The sequence below is a fragment of the Stegostoma tigrinum genome, chromosome 4, assembly GCF_030684315.1.
Source record: "Stegostoma tigrinum isolate sSteTig4 chromosome 4, sSteTig4.hap1, whole genome shotgun sequence".
Lineage (NCBI taxonomy): Eukaryota > Metazoa > Chordata > Chondrichthyes > Orectolobiformes > Stegostomatidae > Stegostoma > Stegostoma tigrinum.
In genome coordinates, this window is record NC_081357.1 from 5,113,188 (window position 1) to 5,136,388 (window position 23,201).

General features: G+C 43.6%; 1 protein-coding gene across 1 annotated transcript in view; it reads left to right on the plus strand.

Annotated features, from left to right (window-relative positions):
- LOC125452339 (dynein axonemal heavy chain 8-like) overlaps positions 1 to 23,201 on the plus strand; it is a 1,009,221-nt gene that overhangs the window by 143,944 nt on the left and 842,076 nt on the right. Inside the window, exon 8 of the mRNA XM_059645685.1 lies at positions 17,115 to 17,291. Within this exon, the coding sequence (XP_059501668.1) occupies positions 17,115 to 17,291 (177 nt within the window). The remainder of the gene's footprint in view (positions 1 to 17,114; positions 17,292 to 23,201) is intronic.

Sequence of the window (23,201 nt, forward strand, 5' to 3'; positions counted from 1 at the left end):
GTTTTACTTAAAGCCTACAGGTGAACCAATTGAATCACACCTGGACTACAGTGTCTTACACTTGCCATTCAATAGAATAAAAAGTTAGGGTCTAGGTTATCTCCATATATTTTGGTCTGGTCTGTAATCGATTTTGTTTCCTCGGTGCAATATAAAATTCACACATTCTGTCCAATCCCTTTGTTTTCTCGTAACAGTCACTGACTTGCAATCCTACATTCTTCTTGACCGTTAATTTTCTAATCTTCCATGCCACTGAACCCCCCGCCCCCGTCTATTTAATTCAAAGATTGATCTACAGCTCTAGTTATGCAAATTACCAGGACTCTGGTCCCAGCATGATTCAGATGGAGCCAATCCCATCGGAACAGCACCCTCCTTCCCCTGTACTAGTGCCAGTGTCCCATGAATCACATCCATTTCTCCCACACCAATCTTTGATTCACTTGTTTACCTTTTTAATTTTGGTGACCCTGTGCTAGTTAGCCCATGTCTAGTAGTAATCTAGAGTTTATCACCATCTCAACTCTGCTTTTTAATTTAGCCCCTAGCTGGTCATATTCCCTCAGCAGAACCCCTTTTCGTTACCTATAAAATTGGTTGCTGTGTGGACCCCACCAATTGCATCTTTGCCCTCCCACTCCCAAGTTTCTCTGCAGCCCAGATGATATATGTTGAACTCAGGCACCAGGTAGGCCACACATCCTTCATGCCTCTTGATCCTGGCTGCAAAGAACTATGTCTGTTCTGTTGACAACATTATCCCTGACTACAATTACATTTCTCTTTTCTTCCCCCTCTTGAATGTCTCCCTGTACCATGGTGCTATGATCAGTTCGCTCATCCTCCCTGCAGTCCCCATTGTTGTCTAAATAGGGCACAATAATCTCAAATCAGTTAGACAAGCTCAATGGCTAAGGTTCCTGGATCCCTCTACCTGTCTCACTCATTTATACTCTCCTGTCTCTGACCACCGACTACATTTGAGGTAGTTAAATCTGAGGGATGTGACTGCCTCCTGAAACACAGTGCCAAGATAACCCTCCCCCTCCTTGATGTGATGCAGTGTTCAAAGATGAGACTTCACCTGATCAACTCTGAGCCATAATACCTGGCAGACTAATTAGTAAAGTTAGATCACATGGGATTCAGGGTGAGCTTGCCTGTTGGATACATAATTGGCTTAACGGCAGGAGACAGAGAGTAATGGTGGAGGGTAGCTTTTCAGACTGGAGGCCTGTGACCAGTAGTGTTCCATAGGGATCAGTTCTGGGTCCTCTTTTGTTTGTCATTAATATTAATGATCTGGATGAGAATATGGAAGGCATGGTTAGTAGGTTTGCAGACGACGCCAAAATTGGTGGCATAGTAGATAGTGAAGAAGGTTTTCTAAGATTACAAAGGCGTCTTGATCAAATTGGGTCAAGGGCTGAAAAATAGCAGATGGAGTTCAAACTGGTTAAATGCAAGGTATTGCATTTTGGTACAACAAACAAGGGTAGAACTTATATAAATAATAGCAGAGCCTTGGGTAGTGTTGTAGAACAGAGGGGCCAAGGGGTGCAGATACATAATTCTTTGATGTTTGTGTCACATGTAGACAGGATGGTTAAAAAGGCATCTGGATGAGTTGCCTTCATTGCTCAGTCCTTTGAGAATAGGAACAAAAACAAAGTTGCTGGAAAAGCTCAGCAGGGGCTGGCACCATACTGTGAAGGGAAAACAGAGTTAACGTTTCACCTTCTGAGGAAGGGTCACTGGACCCGAAACATTAACTCTGTTTTCACCTTCACAGATGCTGCCAGACCTGCTGAGCTTTTCCAGCAGCTTTGTTTTTGTTTCTGATTTACAACATCTGCAGTTTTTTTGGTTTTTCTTTTAGTGTAGGAGTTGGGAAGTTTTGTTGGGGTTGTACAGGACATAAGTGAGGCCTCTTCTGGAATACTGTGTCCAGTTCTGATCACCCATTTATAGGAGTGATATTATCAAACTGGAGATAGTTCTGAAGAGATTTACCAGGATGTTGCTAGGTATGGAAGTTTGACTAATTAAGAAAGGCTGGATAGGCTGGGATAACAGTGTGGACCAGGAGGAACACTGCAGGCCAGGCAGCATCAGAGGAGCAGAAAAGCTGACATTTCGGGTTGGGACCCTTCTTCAGAAATGGGGGAGGGGGCTCTGAAATAGAGAGGGAAGGAGTGGGGCTTGGGAAGATAGGTGGGATGGTGATTAGTGAGTGCAGATAGGCAACAGTGGGGATTGGTCAGTCCGGTGGGAGGACCGTATATGTGGGAGAGAAGAAGGACTGGTCAAGGAGGCGGGAATGAGAGGGAGGGTTGGTCATGGCTTGAGACCAGGGGTGGGATGATTTTGAAGCTAGTAATACCCATATTGAGACCATTAGTTTGTAGGCTCCCAAGATGAAATATGAGGCACTGCTTCTCCAGTGTCTGGGTGGCATTGCTGTGACACTAGAGGAGGCCCAGGATGGACTTGTTGTCCAGGGAGTGGGAAAAGGAGTTGAAGTGGCTCACAACTGGAAGGTGTTATCAGTTGTTGTGTACTGGATGCAGGTGCTGTACAAAGCACTCTCCGAGCCTCTGCTTCATCTCATCAATGTAGAGGAGGCCACATCGGGAGCATCAGATGAAATAGATCACATTAGTGTATGTGTAGGTGAACATCTGTCTGATATGGAAAGTCTTCTTGGGTCTTGGGACAGAGGTGAGGGGGGAGGTTTAGGGGCTGGTGTAGCACTTCCTGCGGTTGCAGGGAAAGGTGCCGGGGGTGTTAGGACTAGTGGGGAGTGCGAAGTGGACAAGGAAGTTGCAGAGAAAGCATCCCGATGAAAGGCAGATAGGGATGAGGCGGGAAGTATATTGTGGTAAAGTATAACTATAAGTACGTTATTTCATTGTATGGTTAGATTGCAGGTAATGGAAATGGCACAGAATGATGCGTTGAATCCAGAGGTTAATGGGGTGATACGTATGGACGAGGGTGATTCTGTCTTTGTTTTTGTTGCGGGGAGGGGATGTGAGGGCAGAGGAGCGGGAAATGCAAGAGAAGCAGTCAACAGCGTTTTTGACCACTGCAGGGGGGTGGGGGAGTTGCGGTTGTTGAAATACGAGGACATCTGGGATATTCGGGAGGGGGACGCTTATCTTGGGAGCAGATGCAGTGGAGGTGGAGGAATTGGGAGTAGGGGATTGCATTCTTGCAGGAAGGTGGGTGAAAGGAGGTGTAGCCTAGGTAGCTATGGGAGTCGGTAGGCTTGAAATGGATATCAGTTTCGAGGTGGCTACCAGAGATGGACACAGAGAGGCCCAGGAAGTTGAGAGAGGTATCAGAGATGGTCCAGGTGAGCTTGAGGTTGGAGTGAAAGGTGTTGATAAAGTGATGAGCGTTCAAGCTTCTCGTGGAAGCATTAGGCGGCGCCATTACAGTCATCAATGTAGCAGATGAAGAGGTGGGAGATAGTGCCAGTCTGTGGATACACGACCCGAAACATCAGCTTTCCTGCTCCTGTGATGCTGCCTGGCCTGCTGTGTTCCTCCAGATCCACAATGTGTTACCTCTGACTCCAGCATCAGCAGTTCTTACTATCTCTGGATAGGCTGGGATCTTTTTTTCTCTGAAACATAGGAGGTTGAGAGGTGACCTGATGGAAGTTCATAAAATAATGCGAGATATATAAAGAGTTCATGACAGTTCTCTTTTCCCTAGAATGGGGGGTTTCAAGACTGGGGAGCACATTTTTAAGCTGAGAAGAGAGCGTTAAAAAAGACATAAGAGGCAGATTTTTTTTTACACAGAGTATGGTTTATGTGTGAATTAACTTCCTGAGGAAGTGGTGGATGTGAGTACAGTTACAACATTTATAAGGCAGTTGGATAGGTACATGAATAGGAAAGGTGTAGAGAGATACGGGTCAGGAGCAGGTAGGTGGGACTAGTTTAGTTTGGGATTATGTTTGGCATGGACTGTTTGGACCGAAGGGCCTGTTTCCATGCTGTATGACTAAGTCTGTATGACTAGGGGGCACATTTTTAAGGTGAGGGGAGAAAGATTTAAAAGAAACAATGAGGCAAACCTTTTACAAAGTGTGGTTTTCATGTGGAATGAACTTCTTGAGGAAGTGGTGGATGTGGGTACAATTACAATGTTTAATAAACATTTGGGTAGATACATGAATGGGAAAGGCTTGGAGGGATATGAGCCAGGAGCAGGTAAGTGGGACTAGTTTAGTTTGGGATCATGTTCGGCATAGAGTAGTTGGACTGAAGGGTCAACGTCCATGCTGTGTGACTCTGATTCTACAACCTTAAGAAGCCAACACTTGCTGCAGATGTGGTCGTTACAAAATGCTAGTGCGATCTCACTTGGAATATTGCGTGCAGTTCTGGTTGCCCCATTACAGGATGGATGTGGAAGCATTGGAAAAGGTGCTGAGGAAATTTACCAGGATGTTGCCTGGTCTGGAGCGAAGGCCTTATGAAGAAAGGCTGAGGGACTTGGGTCTGTCGTCATTGGAGAGTAGAAGGCTAAGAGGGGATTTAATAGAGACATACAAGATGATCAGAGGATTAGATAGGGTGGAGAGTGAGAGTCTTTTTCGGAGGATGATGACATCAGCTTTTACGAGGGGGCATAGCGACAAATTGAGGGGTGATAGATTTAAGACAGATGTCAGAGGCAGATTCTTTACTCAGAGAGTAGTAAGGGCATGGAACGCCCTGCCTCCCAATGTAGTTAACGCAGCCACATTAGGTGCATTTAAACAGGCATTAGATAAGCAAATGGATGATGATAGGATAGTGTAGGGGGAGGGGCTTAGATTAGTTTGTTGCAACATCGAGGGCCAAAGGGCCTGTTCTGCGCTATAATTTTCTATGCTCTCTGTTCTATGTTATAAACCACAATGGGTCTATCAGCTCCCTATCTACTACCTCTGTGGTATATTTGCTTTCTGTACTCTGGAATCACTCTTTTTTAGTTAATTAGTTCTTAATTTGTGTTTTGTTTTAAATTTCCTCCTGTTGTTTTAGATTTCAATCGGTAAATATTTCTCCTAGTTACTTTCAGTCAGAAATTCAAATTAACTACTATTACCATCTTATGAACTTATTTTCACAGGTTTTCCTGTGATGTCACTCTTTGTTTTGTGCTGAGCCCCCAATCCTGGGCTTCAATTCATCTTAAAAGACTTTAGAAACTACAAACCCAAAGAGCATGCAAACAGCATCTCTTGCCCTGTGCACCAGATTTTCACACCGCTTCGAAATCCCAGAAGTGTACACTCATTCATGATGTGCCTCACTCCGGTTGTGATTTTTCCTTAAAGATTATGCAAGTCCATGGATTATGCTGAATCAATTGCATCCATTTCTGCGGGAAGTGTCAAGTAGATGATCTGTGATACCTCTCTTGACATCACCACTGAAGCAAATGCCAGCCTTCACTGACAAAATTCTGCTAATGGTACTGAAGATTTGTGATCCACAACTGCCTACCACCCTTTCCAGCATTGCCAGCACAGCTACAACACTGGCACACGTGCAGCAACTTGGAAAGTTACCCAGTTATTTCCCGTCCACAGTCAACAAGACCAATCCAAAAAGCCAAATACCAGTTCGTCTGTCTCGTCTTAGTTACCAGCAAATGGATGAAATCTGATACCAGCTGTGCTATCAAGCTATCATTGGTTAGTACATGGATGGGAGACTACCTGGAAATATCAGGTGTACTACAGGGTCTGCTGGTGCATTGGTAGTGTTCCTACCTCTGAGCCAGGAGGCCTGGGTTCAAGTCTCACTTGCTCCAGAGGTGTGTCATAACATCTCTGAACAAGTTGATGTTTAAAAAAAACTGATTAGTCACTAATAGGGTCAGTACTTGGGAATTGGTGCCAGCACAGCTACGAGAAAGCATGATAGCCAAGCAGAGGGAGGGACTGGAGAATTTGAATTGGGATTTTGGACTGTGTTTCTGGGAGAAGCAGTTGATACTACAGCATGAAGATTGAAAGCTCCCTGCCTAACCTTCCATTATCAGCCACTTGAAGTTCAGAGAATAAAAACTAAGTTATAACTATTCATGTTACTGTTTCACTAGCCACAGTGGTGTTTTCCTGGTGGTGGAAACTATGGAATAAAGAATTTTTTTACAATGGTATCTTTTTAATAAGTCACTGCACATACATGCACACCTAAAGAGAAAACAAAGGGCAATTATCTGCTCACTGGCACTCAGGTTGGCTTCTACCAAGGTTTCGCTGCAACTGACCTCATGTTGAAACATGGAAAAAAAGAGGTGAATTGCAGAGGTGAGGAGAGAGTGATGCTCTTCATATCAAAGCAACTTTTGAACAAGTATGACATCAAGGCATCTCAGCAAAAGTAAACTGAATTGAAATAAAGGTAGTTGTCTGTACTGGTTAGAGTCTAACCTATCATGGATGGTTGCGGATTGTTGTAGGTCGGTCATCTCATTTGCCGAACATCATTGCAAGAGTTAGTTCAAATATGGTGTCTTCGGCCCAACCATCCTCAGCTGTTACATTAGTGACCATCACGAGGTCAGAAGTGATAATTGTTCAACATATCCCATTTGCAATTCAGTTTATCAAGTAGCCTGTTGTCCATGTGCAGAATGTGCAGCCTTAGGCTGGTACATGGCAGGCAATGGTCATCTTCAGTAGAATCAATGCCAGGTCCACTTGACATTCAATGGCATGAGAACATAGGACCATAAGATATACATGCAGAGTTAGGCCATGCAATCCATTGAGTTTGAAACTTCATTCGATCATGGCTGATATGTTTCTCTGTCCCATTCTTGTGCCTTCTCACAGAAACCTTTGATCCTCTTAAAAATCAAGAATCCATCTAACTGTAACTTAAATACACACAACAATTTTGCCACAGCAGTTGTGTGGCAATGAATTCCACAGATTCACCACCTCTGGCTGAAGAAATTACTGCTTATTTCAGTTCTAAAGCCTGTCCCTTCATTCTAAGGCTGCACACTGAGGTTCCAGTCTCTTGTACTAATGGAAACATTTTTTCCACATCCATTCCATCCAGGCATCTCAGTATTCTGTAAGTTTCAATGAGATCCCTTTTTATCTTTCTAACCTCTATTGAGTAAAAACCCAGAATACTCAACCACTCCTCATATGCCAAGTCTTTTATTCCTGGGATCATTCTCATAACCCTCTTTTGGACCTCTTCCAAGACTAGCACGTGGTCCCTTAGATATGGACCCTGACCTGCGAACAGTATTCCAAATACGGCCTGACTAGTACTTTATACAGTACAGTCCTAGCAGTGCATCCCTGCTCTTGTTTTCTAGCCCTCCCAAAATAAATGCTGATTGCCTTCCTAACTGCCAACTAAATCTGCATATTAACTTTAAGAGAACCCTGAACTAAGTCCCTTTATGCTTCAGATTTCCAAAGCTTTTGGCCATTTAGAAAATAGTCTACATTTCTATTCTTCCAACCAAAGTACATTACCTCACGCTGTCCCAGATTGTATTCAGTTTTCCACTTCTTTGCTCATTCTTCAAATCTGTTCAAGTCCTTTTGCAGTCTCCCCACCCTTTCAACATGAACTGTCCTTCCACCTACCTCTATTATAATGTGATTACTGGTGGTCCTAACACTGACCCATGTGGAACTCTACTCGTCACTGGCTGTCATCCTGAAAAAGACCCCTTTATTCCCACTCTCTGCTGCCTGCCAGTAAGAGAACCAGTATCTTGCCCTTAACACCATGGACTCTTATTTGACATCTTTCACCTTGTCAAAGGTCTTCTGGAAATCCAAATAAATCAAGTACACTTGATGCCCTTTATCTATCTTGCTTGTTACCTCCTCAAAGAATTCTATTAGATTTGTTAGACATGACCTCCCCTTGACAAAGCCATTCTGACTCAGAGCTATTTTACCACACACTTCTAAACACTCTGTAATCTCAATCTTAATAATGCATTCTAAAATCTTGCCAACAACAGAGTTCAGGTTAACAGGCGTATTGTTTCCTGTCTTCTGATTCCCTTCCTTCTGAAACAGGTGTGTTACTTTAGCTATTTTCCACGCCTCTGAGACTCTCCCTGACTCCAGTTATTCCTGAAAGATCACCACCAGTGCCTCTACAATCTCCCCAGCTATCTCCTTTGGGACTCTGGGGTGTAGTCCCTCTGATCTGCGTGATTTACCCACCTTCAGACCTTTCAGCTTCCCCAGAACCTTCCCCTTAGTGATGACCACTAAACTCACCTCTGTCTTCTAGCCTTTTGAAGTTCTGGTCACCCTGAACCACAATGGGGCATACCAACTCCCACTTCAACACCAACATTGAATTGCCCACATTCCACATCCTTGGATTATTATTCATCAGAATTTTAAATTCTATCAATCTTATAAATATGGTGGCTCCTGGGTCATAAATATATAGACAAAGAGGTGTAGGCCATTCAGCCCCTTCAGCACACTTCACTGTTCAATAAGATCATCACTGATCTGTTTGTAGCCTCAAATCTGCATTCCCACCTATCCCTGATGATTTTTCACACCCTTGGTTTAACAAGAATTTGTCTACCAATGACTTGAAAATATCCAAGGACTGTGCTTCCACTACCTTTTCAGGAAGAAATTCAAAGCTGTCCAAACCCCTGATGGAAAACAAAACTTGCCTGATTTCTGTTTTAAATGGTCAGTCCTTGGTTGTTAATTAGCAACACTTAGTTCTAGTTTCTCCCAGAAGGGAAAATATGCTCATCATACTTACCGTCGAGATCCCTCAGGATCTTATATATTTCAGTCAAGTTGCCTCTTACTGTTCTTAACTTCATCCCAGTCTGTCCAGTCTTAACTCATAAGACAATTCACTCATTTGAAATAACGAAGTGTGCAGCTGGATGAACACAGCAGGCCAAGCAGCACCTTAGGAGCTCAAAAGCTGATGTTTCAGGCCTAGACTAGGCCGGAAACGTCAGCTTTTGCACTCCTAAAATGCTGCTTGGCCTGCTGTGTTCATCCAGCTCCACACTTTGTTGTCTTGGATTCTCCAGCATCTGCAGTTCCCATTATCTCTGATCACTCATTTGAAATATTAGTTTGGTAAACATTTTCTGAACTGCTTCCAATGCATTCACATCCTTCCCTAAATAAGGTGATGGTGAGAAACACGTCAGAGCAAATTGTATGCTGATTAATAATTCTCTCCTGCTGAGTTTCGGGGCATATTACAAGCACTTTCTCAAGGCACTTGGAGGTGGACTTTAAATGGTAGCCTAGTCAACAATAGCCACCTGCTTGAAGATTATAAATTTGACAATATTGGAGCAAAAGCTTCTCAGTTCCTGTTTTTAACAGGATTGTTTCTCTCTGCTTTTGTGTCCTTTAAAGAAATGTCAGTTCACTCTTTTTTTTTAGCATGATTGAATGAATTTTAATTGCAAGGCAGTCTCAGGTGATACCTTGTTCTTTTAAATTCCTCAAGCCTTAGCTCTTCAAATAAGAATCCATTCTTGCCAGCATTCTGCGCATTGATTATTCCAAATGAAGACCTTTTCTTTTAGAAGCACCATTTTACAGCAGAATATAGATAGACTGGAGAGTTGGGCAGATAAATGGCAGATGGAGTTCAATCCAGGCAAATACGAGGTGATGCCATTTGGAAGATCAAACTCAAGGGCGAACTATACAGTAAATGGAAAAGTCCTCGGGAAAATTGATGAACAGAGAGATCTGGGTGTTCAGGTCCATTGTTCCCTGAAGGTGACAATGCAGGTCAATAGGGTGGTCAAGAAGGCATATGGCATGCTTTCCTTCATTGGGCGGGGTATTGAGTACAAGAGTTGGCAGGTCATGTTGCAGTTGTATAGGACTTTGGTTCGGCCACATTTGGAGTACTGTGTACAGTTCTGGTCGCCACATTACCAAAAGGATGTGGACGCTTTGGAGAGAGTGCAGAGGAGGTTCACCAGGATGTTGCTTGGTATGGAGGGTGCTAGCTATGAAGAGAGATTGAGTAGGTTAGGATTATTTTCATTAGAAAGGTGGAGATTGAGGGGGAAACCTGATTGAGGTCTACAAAATCATGAGGGGTATAGAGAAGTTGGATAGCAAGAAGCTTTTTCCCAGAGTGGGGGACTCAATTACTAGGGGTCATGAGTTCAAAGTGAGAGGAGGAAAGTTTAAGGGAGATATGCGTGGAAAGTTCTTTACACAGAGGGTGGTGGGTGCCTGGAACACGTTGCCAGCGGAGGTGGTAGACGCAGACATGTTTGCCCATCCATGTACCTGTCCAAATATATCTTAAAAGATGCTACCATGTCTGCATCTTTTAAGATATATTTGGACAGGTACATGGATGGGCATGGAGCAAATGGACACAGACTGTTAGAAAATAGATGACAGGTTAGACAGAGGATCTTGATCGGCGCAGGCTTGGAGGGCCGAAGGGCCTGTTCCTGTGCTGTAGGTTTCTTTGTTTCTTTGTAAAAATTCTGCCTGAATTTGTCTGATGAATTCTGAGGGTCTGTGTTCAGCATGACTAGCTGCCTACTTCTTTCTGTTCATATATTAATACTTGCACCTTACTTTCAATTGATTTGACCTGGTCCTGTGTTTGAATGATAAGCAGGTCAGCAAGGGTTTGTCTCTGGGCTGATTTAGCATGATTAGCATCGCACGGCCATGAACATTATGTCTTATTTTAAATTAAATGAGTAAATTTATAACATAATGGTTGTAACTCTTGATTTTAGTTTATTTTTATTTTAGTCTTTTATCAATTTTGGCTTTGAACTGTGAACTATGAGTTTGAAATGGCCTGTGAACCGTGAGCAGCATCTTCTGTTGAACATAAAGAGATAAACAAGGTGGTGATTATTTGTTCTTTTATGCTCAACAGAAGATGCTGTTCACAGCTGATGTTTGTTCGTGAATTTGGTTCTTGATCAAAAGATTCTACCAGCTCTTCAACACCGAGTGAAAGCATTATGTTTCACAGGTAGCAACTGTATTGTGTCGTTGTCTGTATTAGTCTGAAAACACCTAATCTTGGAAACTAAGCAGACTTGGCCTTGGTCATTATTTGGATGGGAGATTGCCTGGGAATATCAGATGCACTAGAGGGTCTGGTGGTACAGTGGTAGTGTCCCTACCCTCGAGTCAGGACACCTGGATTCAAGTCCTATTTGCACTTGAGGTGTGTATAACCTGCCTGAACAGGTTGATTTTTTTTTAAAAGAAGAAATATTCGGCCACTGATAAGATCAGTTCTTGGGAATTGGACCCAGTACTTCTGAGAGAAAACATGATAATCAAGCAGAGGAAGGGACTGGAGGATTTGAGGCTAGGATTTTGAACATAGAACAGTACAGCACAGTACAGGCCCTTCGGCCCATGATGTTGTGCCGACCTATTATCCTACTAAGATCAATCTACCCTGCATACCCTACATTTTACGTTGCTCCATGTGCCTATCAAGAGTCGCTTCAAAGTCTCTAAAGTATCTGACTCCAGTACCACTGCCGGCAATGCATTCCACATGCCCACCACTCTCTGTGTTTTGGATTGTGTTTCTGGGAGAAACAGATCTTACTAAAGCATGAAGATTGAAAGCTCCCTACCTAACCTTCCATTATCAGCCATTGGAAGTTCGGAGAATAGAAACTAAGTTACAAGTGTTGCTGAAACTCTCTTAGAGTGGTTTGAGAAGGTGGCCGTAATTGACATCTTCAGAAAATCAAGCAAGAGACAATCATATATGTCTGCGACACAACACGTTGTGAAAGCTGTTTAAGTAATCTGGATGATTTTGTTATATTCATAAATTGATTGAATGATTTGTTGTTGTCATATGTACCGAGATATAGTGAAAATTGTTGCTTTGTCTACTATACAGGTGTATTGTACCATACAAAGTGCATCAGGGTAGCAGAATAGAGTGCAGAATACAGTGTTGTAGCTGCAGAGAGATAAAGATCAGAATTAACATTTGAGTGGTCTATTCAAAAGTCGGATAACAGTGGGGAAGAAGCTGCCTTGAATCTATTCGTGCATGTATTGAAAATTTTATATCTTCTGCCCAATGGAAGAGGGTGGAAAAGAATATAACTGGGGTGGAAGGGGTCTTTGGTTATGTTAGTTACTTTTCTGAGGCAGTGGGAAGTTTAGATGGGGTCAATAGATGGAAGGCTGTTTGGCGTGATGGAATGAGCTGTGTTCACAACATTGTAATTTCTTGCAGTCTTGGAAAGAGCAGATACCATACCACGCTGATTTGCATCCAGACAGAATGCTTACTATGGTGTATCTATAAAATTTGATAAGAATCCTTGTGGACATGCTGAATTTCCTTAGCCTCTCGAGGCGGTAGAGACGTTGTTATGCTTTCTCGCATTGATGTGGATTGACCAGGACAGATTGTTAATGAGCTTCACTCCTAGGAACCTGACACCCTCGACCAACTCCTTCTCAGTATCATTGATGCAGATCGGGATGTGCCCTCTTGTCCGCTTCCTGAAGTCATTGATGAGTTCCTCCATTTTGCTGACCTTTTGGAATGCACAGCCTTCTGTTCACTCCGCTCCGACCCTAACCTCACCATCAAAACTGTGGATAAAGGGGGAGGCAGTAGTGGTATGGAACATTGACCCTTTAGATAGCCAAGGCCTGGTGCCAGCTTGTTGACACCTCCTCATACCACCCCCTCGATTATGACCCTACCCTGACCACCAAACCATTGTCTGTCAGACCATTCATATCCTCATCACCTCCGGTGATCTCCCACCCACAGCCTCCAGCCTTATTGTTTCCCAACTCCCTCATCGCCTGTTTCTATCTTCTTCCCAAAATCCACAAACCTGACTGTCCCGGCAGATCCATTGTCTCTGCTTGACCCTGCTCCATTTTTGCTTGATTCTGTCTTTTCCACACTAGTCTTTGGAACTACGTCTGGGCACCACCCATGCCCTCCAGCTCCTCCAAGACTTCCAATTCTCTGGCCCGCAACACATCTCTATGTACAATCTCCACAATCCCTGCACGCTTGTATCTCCCACACAGATAGCCTAAAAGCTCTCCACTTCTTCCTATCCCGCAGGCCCAACCTGTTCCCCTCTACAGACACCCTCATCTACTTAACAGAACTTGTCCTTACCCCGAACGACTTCTCCTTTAAGTCCTCCCACTTCCTACAGATTAAGAGGGTGGCCATGGGAACCCGCATGGACCGAAGCTATGCCTGCCTCTTTGTAGGATACATGGAACAGTCCCTTTTTTGCAGTTACATTGGCACTACCCCACCTCTTCTTCTGCTACATTGATAACTGTATCGGTGCGGTCTCGTGCTCAAACAAGGAAGTTGAACAGTTCATCAACTTTACCTACGCCCACCACAACCTCAAATTCACCTGGACTATTTCTGATAGCTCCCTCTCCTTCCAGGATGTCTCTTTCTCCATCTCCAGTGACCGACTTGAAACTGACATCCATTTCAGGTCCTTCGACTCCCACAGCTACCTGGACTACACCTCCTCTCACCCAACCTCCTGTAAGAATGCTGTTCCCTACTCCCAGTTCCTCTGCCTCCGCCACATCTGCTCCCAAGATGGGGCATTCCACTCCCAAACATCCCAGATGTCTTCCTATTTAAAGGACTGTAACCCCCCCGTCCAGTGATTGAAAATGCCCTCAACTACATCTCTTGCATTTCCTGCACTTCTACCCTCACACCCCCTGCCCCCAACAAAAGTAAAGACAGAATCCCCTTTGTACTCACATAGCACCCCAACAACCTTCACATCCAACATATCATTCCCGCCACTTGTACCACCCATACTCTGACCCCACAACTAAAGAGACATTTTCCTCCCATACCCCTCCTCATAAGGACCATTGTCTCCACGACTACCTCGTCCACTCCACACTCCCCACTAACCCCACCACGCCTGGCACCTTTCTCTGCAACTACAGGAAGTGCTACACCTGCCCCTACACTTCTCCCCTCTCTTACATTCAAGGCTCAAAACAAACCTTTCATATTAGACATGGGTTCACATGCACATCCGTCAACGTAGTCTACTATATTTGTTGCTCCCAATAGGGCCTCCTCTACATCGTTGAGACCAAGCTTAGACTCAGAGACCTTTTCGTAGAGCATCTGCGCTCTGTATGCGACAAATTACAACACCTTCCAGTCGCCAACAATTTTAATTCCCCCCCCCGACTCCCTTGGTGACATGTCCATCCTGGACCTCCTCCAGTGTCACAATGACACAACCTGCAAACTGGAGGAGCAACACCTCATATTCTGCCTCGGGAACTTACAGCCTGATGGCCTACACATGGTTTTCAGAGATAATGGGAGCTGCAGATGCTGGAGAATCCAAGGTAACAAAGTGTGGGGCTAGATGAACACAGCAGTCCAAGCAGCATCTTAGGAGCACAAAAGCTGACGTTTTGGGCCTAGACTTCCATCAGAAAAGCTTTTTTGATGAAGGGTCTAGGCCCGAAATGTCAGCTTTTGTGCTCCTAAGATGCTACTTGGCCTGCTGTGTTCATCCAGCCCTACACATGGTTTTCACCAGTTTTAAAATCTAGCCCCTGCATCCCCCCAACAACCTCCGCCCGCCCCCCAGCCTCATCCTATTTACAACCCTGCTTCTTATCCCCACCTCTTTGACCTGACACAACTTGTCCATCTTCTCTCACACCTATCCACCCTACCCATCCCAGTAACCAGTCCCCACCACTCCCTATCTGCTCTCACCTATCACCATCCCACCTACCTTTCCAAGCCCCATCCGTCCTGTCTTTATTTTCCCAGTGTCTTCCCCTCCCCATTCCTGACGAAGCTCCCCAACCTGAAACATCAACTTTCCTGCTCCTCTGATGCTCTCTGACCTGCTATTTTCATAGAACATAGAACATTACAGCACAGTACAGGCCCTTCAGCCCTCGTTGTGCCGACCTGTCATACCGATCTCAAGCCCATCTAACCTACAGTATTCCATGTACGTCCATAAGCTTATCCAATGACAACTTAAATGTACCTAAAGTTGGCGAATCTACTACCATTGCAGGCAAAGCGTTCCATTCCCTTACTACTCTCTGAGTAAAGAAACTACCTCTGACATCTGTCCTATATCTTTCATCCCTCAATTTAAAGCTATGCCCCCTTGTGCTCGCCTTCACCATCCTAGGAAAAAGGCACTCCCTATCCACCCTATCTAACCCTCTGATTATTTTATATGTTTCAATTAAGTCACCTCTCAACCTTCTTCTCTCTAATGAAAACAGCCTCAAGTCCCTCAGCCTTTCCTCATAAGACCTTCCCTCCATACCAGGCAACATCCTGGTAAATCTCCTCTGCACCCTTTCCAAAGCTTCCACATCCTTCTTTTAATGCGGTGACCAGAACTGTACACAATACTCCAAGTGCGGCCGCACCAGAGCTTTGTACAGCTGCAGCATAACCTCTTGGTTCCGGAACTCGATCCCTCTATTAATAAAAGCTAAAACACTGTATGCCTTCTTAACAGCCGTGTCAACCTGGGTGGCAACTTTCAAGGATCTGTGTACATGGACACCGAGATCTCTCTGCTCATCTACACTACTAAGAATCTTACCATTAGCCCTGTACTTTGCCTTCTGGTTACTCCTACCAAAGTGCATCACCTTACACTTGTCTGCATTAAACTCCATTTGCCACCTCTCAGCCCAGCTCTGCAGCTTATCTATGTCTCTCTGTAACCTACAGCATCCTTCATCACTACCCACAACTCCACCGACCTAGTGTCATCTGCAAATTTACTAACCCATTCTTCTACTCCCTCATCCGGGTCATTTATAAAAATGACAAACAGCAGTGGACCCAACACCGACCCTTGCGGTACACCGCTCGTAACTGGTCTCCAGGATGAACATTTCCCATCAACTGCCACCCTCTGTCTTCTTTCAGCAAGCCAATTTCTGATCCAAGCTGCTATACCTCCCACAATTCCATTTCTCTGCATTTTTTACAATAGCCTATTGTGGGAAACCTTATCGAACGCCTTGCTGAAATCCATATACACCACATCAACCGGTTTACTCTCATCTACCTGTTTGGTCACCTTCTCCAGCTCCACACTGTGTTTTCTCTTTAGTGGAGAAATTGTTGTCTTTACACCATGCCTCTAAGCACTCAATTTCTTTCCTTAATTTACCCATATCCTTAATAATTATCAGCCTTCCATTAAATTTAAAGCCACAACAACAGTATTAAATTGGCACAAGACCAAAAGTTTAAAGTAGCAACAAATATATATTTTTTGAAAATAGCTGACCCATACTTCTACAGACAAAAGATTGTCACCTTGTATACCTTTCAGATGTTCAGAGGAAAAATTGCTGGCTCCCTTTTCCTGTCTCACCCTTCACCGCAGCAAAAAGATGGCTTCTGGTTCCCCACCTCTACCCCTTTCAACCTGAAATCTTGACCTCCCAGCCTTGGGTTTTGGTAGCGACTTCACCTCTGCCTTTGCCCCCAGCAGGTGTTCACCTGTGACTGTCGCACAGCCAGCACTTACTTATGTAATTTTTCCTCTAAGCCCAACTTGCTTCTCTACTGCATTTCTTGCTGATAAGCTCAGTCTTGCCTGCTGACCCCTTGCATCTTGTGCATTACTTGTTACAGTTTGGGCCTTTTATGGGACTACTGCAGACATTTTTGTTTTCCAATTTTGAGCAATGCAGTGACGGTGCAGTGAAGGTTCATTAGATCGGGTCTTGTGTCAAGAGGTTTGTTCCAGTATAAAACCTTCGGCCCCAGGAGTAGTAGTAGGCCATTTGGCCCTTTAAGCCTGCTCTACCATTCAGTAACATGTGGCTAATCTGGTTGTTGTTTCAGCTTCCTGTTACTTCTTCTTTTATACTCTATCCTAGTGTGTTGTTGTTAAAGGCCTGTGCACCATTCCCACAGGGATTTCTTCAGGTGAGGCTGAAGATCAGCCATGGTCTACTGAATAGTGAAGCTGGCTCAAGTGCTCTTGTTCTTTGCTCTAGAGTTGTTATGGCGAAATACTTTCTGGAACTTGCTTATGACTCTTCCATACAGGTGTTGGCACAAAGTAATCAAGTGAGAAAAGAGGCTGAAGATTCAGGTCCACTCACTGAACTTGAACACTGGAAATGCACATCAGCAAAATTCAATTCCATCATCGAGCAGCTTAAAGGACAACATTGCAAGGCAGTGATAAATGTGTTAAACACAAGCCACTCAAAAATGTTAAAGGTAAGATTAATGAAAATATAAATATTAGGATGTTTATACTTAGAATAATTGCAGTTTTGCAATAATTCAGATGATAGTTAACAAAGCTCATTTCTGATGAAAATAGTACATCAGATTGTTGATATAAAATTCAGACTTCGCATTGATGTCTTCAAGTTCATTGCCATCACTCACTCCTAAAGTTGATTCTAAATCTATTGCATTGACACAATTTTTCTGGTGGTATAATTTTGAGGGTCAACAGTAGGTACTCCTTGATAAATGAACTCGATACCTCAGATGAAACCAATGACCATGCTGAAGAGACCAGGCAAATGCAAATCACAAAATTGTTATTTTCTTGAACAAAACTTGAGTTTTGCTGAAAACGGAAAAAGGCTCACACAAACAATTTCCACACTTACTGACCAATCGTACTTATCAATCATCTGCTTTCCCTCCACTCACATCATGTTGGTCCACTGGTCTCGTGACAGATAGCTTCTCAATCTGTGCCTTTCATCTTTTCCTCTTGACCTCCCACTTAAAATGTACTATTTTAAACTTTAGAAATAGTTACCTCACTTGTTTGCAGTTTCCTTTGGACCTCCCAGTTTCATCCTTCATCTATCTTTTGGTTTTGCTTGCTCTCTTCCCACCTTCATCTCTCTGCTATCTCCATCTTTCTTTGGTTTGCAAGCTTTCGCCCTTGATCACATTCCTCTCCTCTCTATCCCACAATTGCTTCACTGTCTTGCAAGAATATATTAGTTTATCTATAAATAAACCCTACCAGAGATCTTCATGTAAAAGAAATCATGCAGCTCATTTGTGTTACACTTAGATAATCATAAGATGTAGGAGCAGAATTAAGCTATTCGGCCCATTGAGTTTGCCCTGCCATTCGATCATGGCTGACATGTTTCTCAACTGCATTTTCCTGATTGAGTGATTGGTTCCTAATTGAGGAAATAAAAGTATTATTCCATGGTGAGCAGTCACAATTTTTTTTGCTTCAGAAAACTTAACATAAGAAAGATGAAAATAGCCATACAAGCTAGAACCCAAAAAGAAATAGTACCAAACAAGATACAACAGCAATTCAGAAGTTCAGACAAGACAGAACACAAGAGGAGCTAAAACTTCCTGGCAAATTGTGATTATTTCAAGAGTCGGCTAGTTTTGTGTAGTTAGCCAGCTATTTGAAAGGCAGCCTATCTAAATTTTAACAGCCATGGAGAAGCATATGCTGAACAATTAAAATGTTTGGTTAGATTCAAAGAACAAAAAAGCAGGATGCTTTTTAGGAACAGTGTAGAGTCAACAGATCAAGCTCTGAAACAAGCTACAATCCAAAAAAAATTGTCCCTAGAAATCAAGCTCTATAATTCCCAGAGTCATCACAAATGTGAAAAGATTTAATTAAACTACCCAAAGTCTCAAATTTATCTGAGTGCCAATCCAGGTTAAAAGAAATGCTCAACAATTGTTTATTGCAATCTGATTGTTTTCTACAAAAGCAGAAAAATGAACTATGAATTTATTACTCTTTATAATTTAACTCCATATGCCTTTTCTCAAAAAAAACCCATATACATTACAAACAAACACACAACAAGACAAGTATTGTAGGTAAGGAAGAAACAAAAGAAAACAAGTGAAGCATAGTTCTGGCACCAGTCAGGATTACAGGAATGAATGCAATGTTTTCGTTGAGTTTCTTTGGCTTTTGATGAGTACACAAAGTTGTGGACATATCAATTTTTAAACTTTCATTCATTAGTTGAGAACTTGCCCTTTCGTGTCTCTGAAGATGGTTTCTTCATTTTTTCTTTCAAGGAGGGAATTTGCAGAGAGAGGAAGAGAGGTACAGATATTTTCTGTCTCACAGGCTGGATGTTACACAAGGTTGCAGTCATTTACCCATACAGCAGTCAAGATGTTGTTGCTATGCTAAGTATTCTTGACTACGCTAGTCCTGTTTGAAAAACCAATGAAAAACCTGTAACTGGGCTGTAGTAATTGTAACAAGGTCAGCCGGGTGGATCTGATAGAATATGAATTCCCTGACGGTGGCTGTTAATCTGGTCCAATCAAGGAACCCTGGCTGACACATATAAACATGAGTATCAGAAGTTCTGTTCTCTCTGAGACTGGGTCTGAGGAAGCTGAATCAGTGTCGAGGACTTTACATGTGTAAATAAAGGTGACTTGAAGATGGGATACCAGCCTCTGTGGAGTTATTTCAGTGGCAAGAGTAAAGCATGCTCCAGAAGAAATTTATTTGTAACAGTCATCTTTCAGTTGGGGTAAGCATTTCTGGCATCATGCCATTACTTGCGAAGCTTGATTTATTTGATCCTGCTGTTGACGTGTGGGCCCAGTATGTGGAAAGAGTGCATTTTTTTTCCTGGGCAAATGACATTGGGGCAGATGAAAAGCAATGAGTAATTCTCCTGATGGATTGTGGAGCCATAACTTTTACAGTTATTAGGAGCTTAACTTGCCCTGGTACTAAAACTTTTGTCGAGTTGACAGATTTAGTGAAGGAATATTACAATTACAAGCCTCCTTTAATTCTGGGATGCCATCAATTTCACTTGGCAATTCAAGAACCAGGGAATCTGTATCAGGATTTTTGGTTAAGACAACTCATAGAGGCATGTGACTTTACGATGGGATTATGATGCAACCATGCCAAAGTGTCTCCTGGCTGAAGCCCTACTCGACTTCAAACAAGCACTAAATTGGCTTTATCATTGGAAAATGTGGCAACTGGAGCATGAGTTGCAGGGCATTGATACGGAGCTTGGGGGCACTACTTGAGCAAAGGCAATTGCGTTGCCTCACTCAGGATATATCCTAAACAGAGGGACTCTAGGTCAGCCTACAGCAAAACTCCAAAACAAATCCAAGCCTTGGTCAATTGGTTAAAATTTTCTTCAAGATCCTGGTCAGCAAGTCTTTGCAATTGCTTCTGGCTTAGAGACTCCAGACAACAAGAGAACAAAGAACAGAGAAAATTACAGCACAGGAACAGGCCCTTCGGCCCTCCAAGCCTGCGCAGATCCAGATCATCTATCTAAACCTGTTGCCTATTTTCCAAGGATATTTAGGAATCCTGTTGCTGACTTCCCAATCCCTCTCCATCATCCACAGGGCACAAGTCAGGAAAGCGATGGAATACTCCACATCTGTCTAGATGGGTACAGCTCTATCAAGCATCCAAGAAAGTTGACACCATCCAGAGTAATAAAGGCTATTTGATGCCTGACTCTGGCAATTCTGCTGTAAATCTCCTGATTCCTCAAAATCTGCCTGCAGTCTATAGAGCATAAGCCATGGGTTTGGTTGAATACCCTCTACTTGCCTAAATGAATGTAGAACAAAGAAAATTACAGCACAGGAACAGGCCCTTCGGCCCTCCAAGCCTGCGACGATCCAGGTGCTCTGTCTAAATCTGTCACCTATTTTCCAAAGATCTGTCTCCCTCTGCTCCTTGCTCACTCATGTATCTGTCTAGATGCATCTTAAATGATGCTATCATGCCTGCCTCTACCACCTCCGCTGGCAACGCATTCCAGGCACCCACCACCCTTTGCGTAAAGAACTTTCCACGCATATCTCCCTTAAGCTTTTTTCCTTCACCTTGAAATCGTGATCCTGAGTAATTGAGACCCCACTTTGGGAAAAAGCTTCTTGCTTTCCAGCCTGCCTATACCTCTCGTGATTTTGTAGACCTCAGTCAGGTCCCCCCTTCAACCTCCGTCTTTCTAATGAAAATAATCCTAATCTACTCAACCCCTCTTCATAGCTGGTGCCCCCCATGCCAGGCAACATCATGATGAACCTCCTCTGCACCCTCTCCAAAGTATCCACATCCTTTTGGTAATGTGGCAACCAGAACTGTACGCAATATTTCAGATGTGGTCGAACCAAAGTCCTATACAACTACAATATGACCTGCCAACTTTTGTACTCAATAGCTCGTCTGATGAATGAAAGCTGGCCGTATACCTTCTTGACCACTCTATCCACCTACATTGCCACCTTTAGGGTAGAATGGACCCTGAACACCCAGATCTCTCTGTGCATCAGTTTTCCCCAGGACTTTTCCATTTACTGTATAGTTCACTCTTGAATTGGACTTTACAAAATGCATCACCTCACATTTGCCTGGATTGAACTCCATCTGCCATTTCTCCACCTCATTCTCCAATCTATCCATATTCTAAGACCATAAGACATAGGAATGGAAGTAAGGCCATTCGGCCCATCAAGTCCACTCCGCCATTTAAGTCATGGCTGATGGGCATTTCAACACCACTTCCCTGCACTCTCCCCATAGCCCTTGATTCCTCCTGAGATCAAGAACTTGTCGATCTCTGCCTTGAAGGCATCCAACGTCCCGGCCTCCACTGCACTTTGCAGCAATGCATTCCACAAGCCCACCACTCTCTGGCTGAAGAAATGTCGTCTCATTTCAGTTTTAAATTTACCCCCTCTAATTTTAAGGCTGTGCCCACAGGTCCTAGTCTCCCTGCCTAACGGAAACAACTTCCTAGCGTCCACCCCTTCTAAACCATATTCTGCTGCATTCTCTGACAGTCCCCTTCACTGTTTGCTACTCCACCAATGTTAGTGTCATCTGCAAACTTGCTAGTAAGACCGTCTATATCTTCCTCCAGATCATTTATGTATATCACAAATATCAGTGGTCCCCACACGGATCCCTGTAGAACACCACTGGTCACAGGTCTCCATTTTGAGAAACTACCTTCCACTACAACTCTCTGCCTCCTGTTGCCCAGCCAGTTTTCTCTCCATCTAGCTACTACACCCTGGACCCCATGCAACTTCACTTTCTCCATCAGCCTACCATGGGGAACCTTATCAAACACTTTACTGAAGCCCACGTTATGTGACATCTGTAGCCCTTCCCTCATCTATCAACTTTGTCACTTACTCAAATAATTCTATGAAGTTGGTAAGACATGACCTTCCCTGCACAAAACCATGCTGCCTATTACTAATAAGCCCATTTTCTTCCAAATGTAAATAGATCTTATCCCTTAGTGTCTTCTCCAGCAGCTTCTCCACCACTGACATCAGGCTCACCGGCCTGTAGTTAACTGAATATCCTTGTTACCCTTCTTATACAAGGGGCCAACATTAGCAATTCTCCAGTCTTCCGGGACCTCACCTGTGCTCAAGGATGCTGTAAAGATATCTGGTAAAGCCCCAGCTATTTCCTCTCTTGCTTCCCTCAGTAACCTGGGATAGATCCTGTCCGGACCTGGGGACTTCTTCACCGTAATGCCTTTTAGAATACCCAACACCTCCCCACTCCTTATGCTGACTTGACCTCGAGTGATCAAACATCTGTCCCTAACCTCAACATCTGTCATGTCCCTCTCTTCAGTGAATACCGATGGAAAGTACTCATCATGAATCTCACTCAGTTTCTCTGACTCCTCGCATAACTTCCCTCCTTTGTCCTTAAGCGGGCCAACCCTTTCTCTAGTTACCCTCTTGCTCCTTATGTACGAATAAAAGGTTTTGGGATTTTCCTTAACCCTGTTTGCTAAAGATATTTCATGACCACTTTTAGCCCTGTTAATCCCTCGTTTCAGATTTGTACTATTTACCGATATTCTTCCAAAGCTTCATCTGTTTTCATATAGAACATTACAGCACAGTACAGGCCCTTCGGCCCTCGATGTTGTGCCGACCTGTCATACCGATCTCAAGCCCATCTAACCTACACTATTCCATGTACGTCCATATGCTTATCCAATGACGACTTAAATGTACCTAAAGTTGGCGACTCTACCACCGTTGCAGGCAAAGCGTTCCATTCCCTTACTACCCTCTGAGTAAAGAAACTACCTCGAACATCTGTCCTATATCTTTCACCCCTCAATTTAAAGC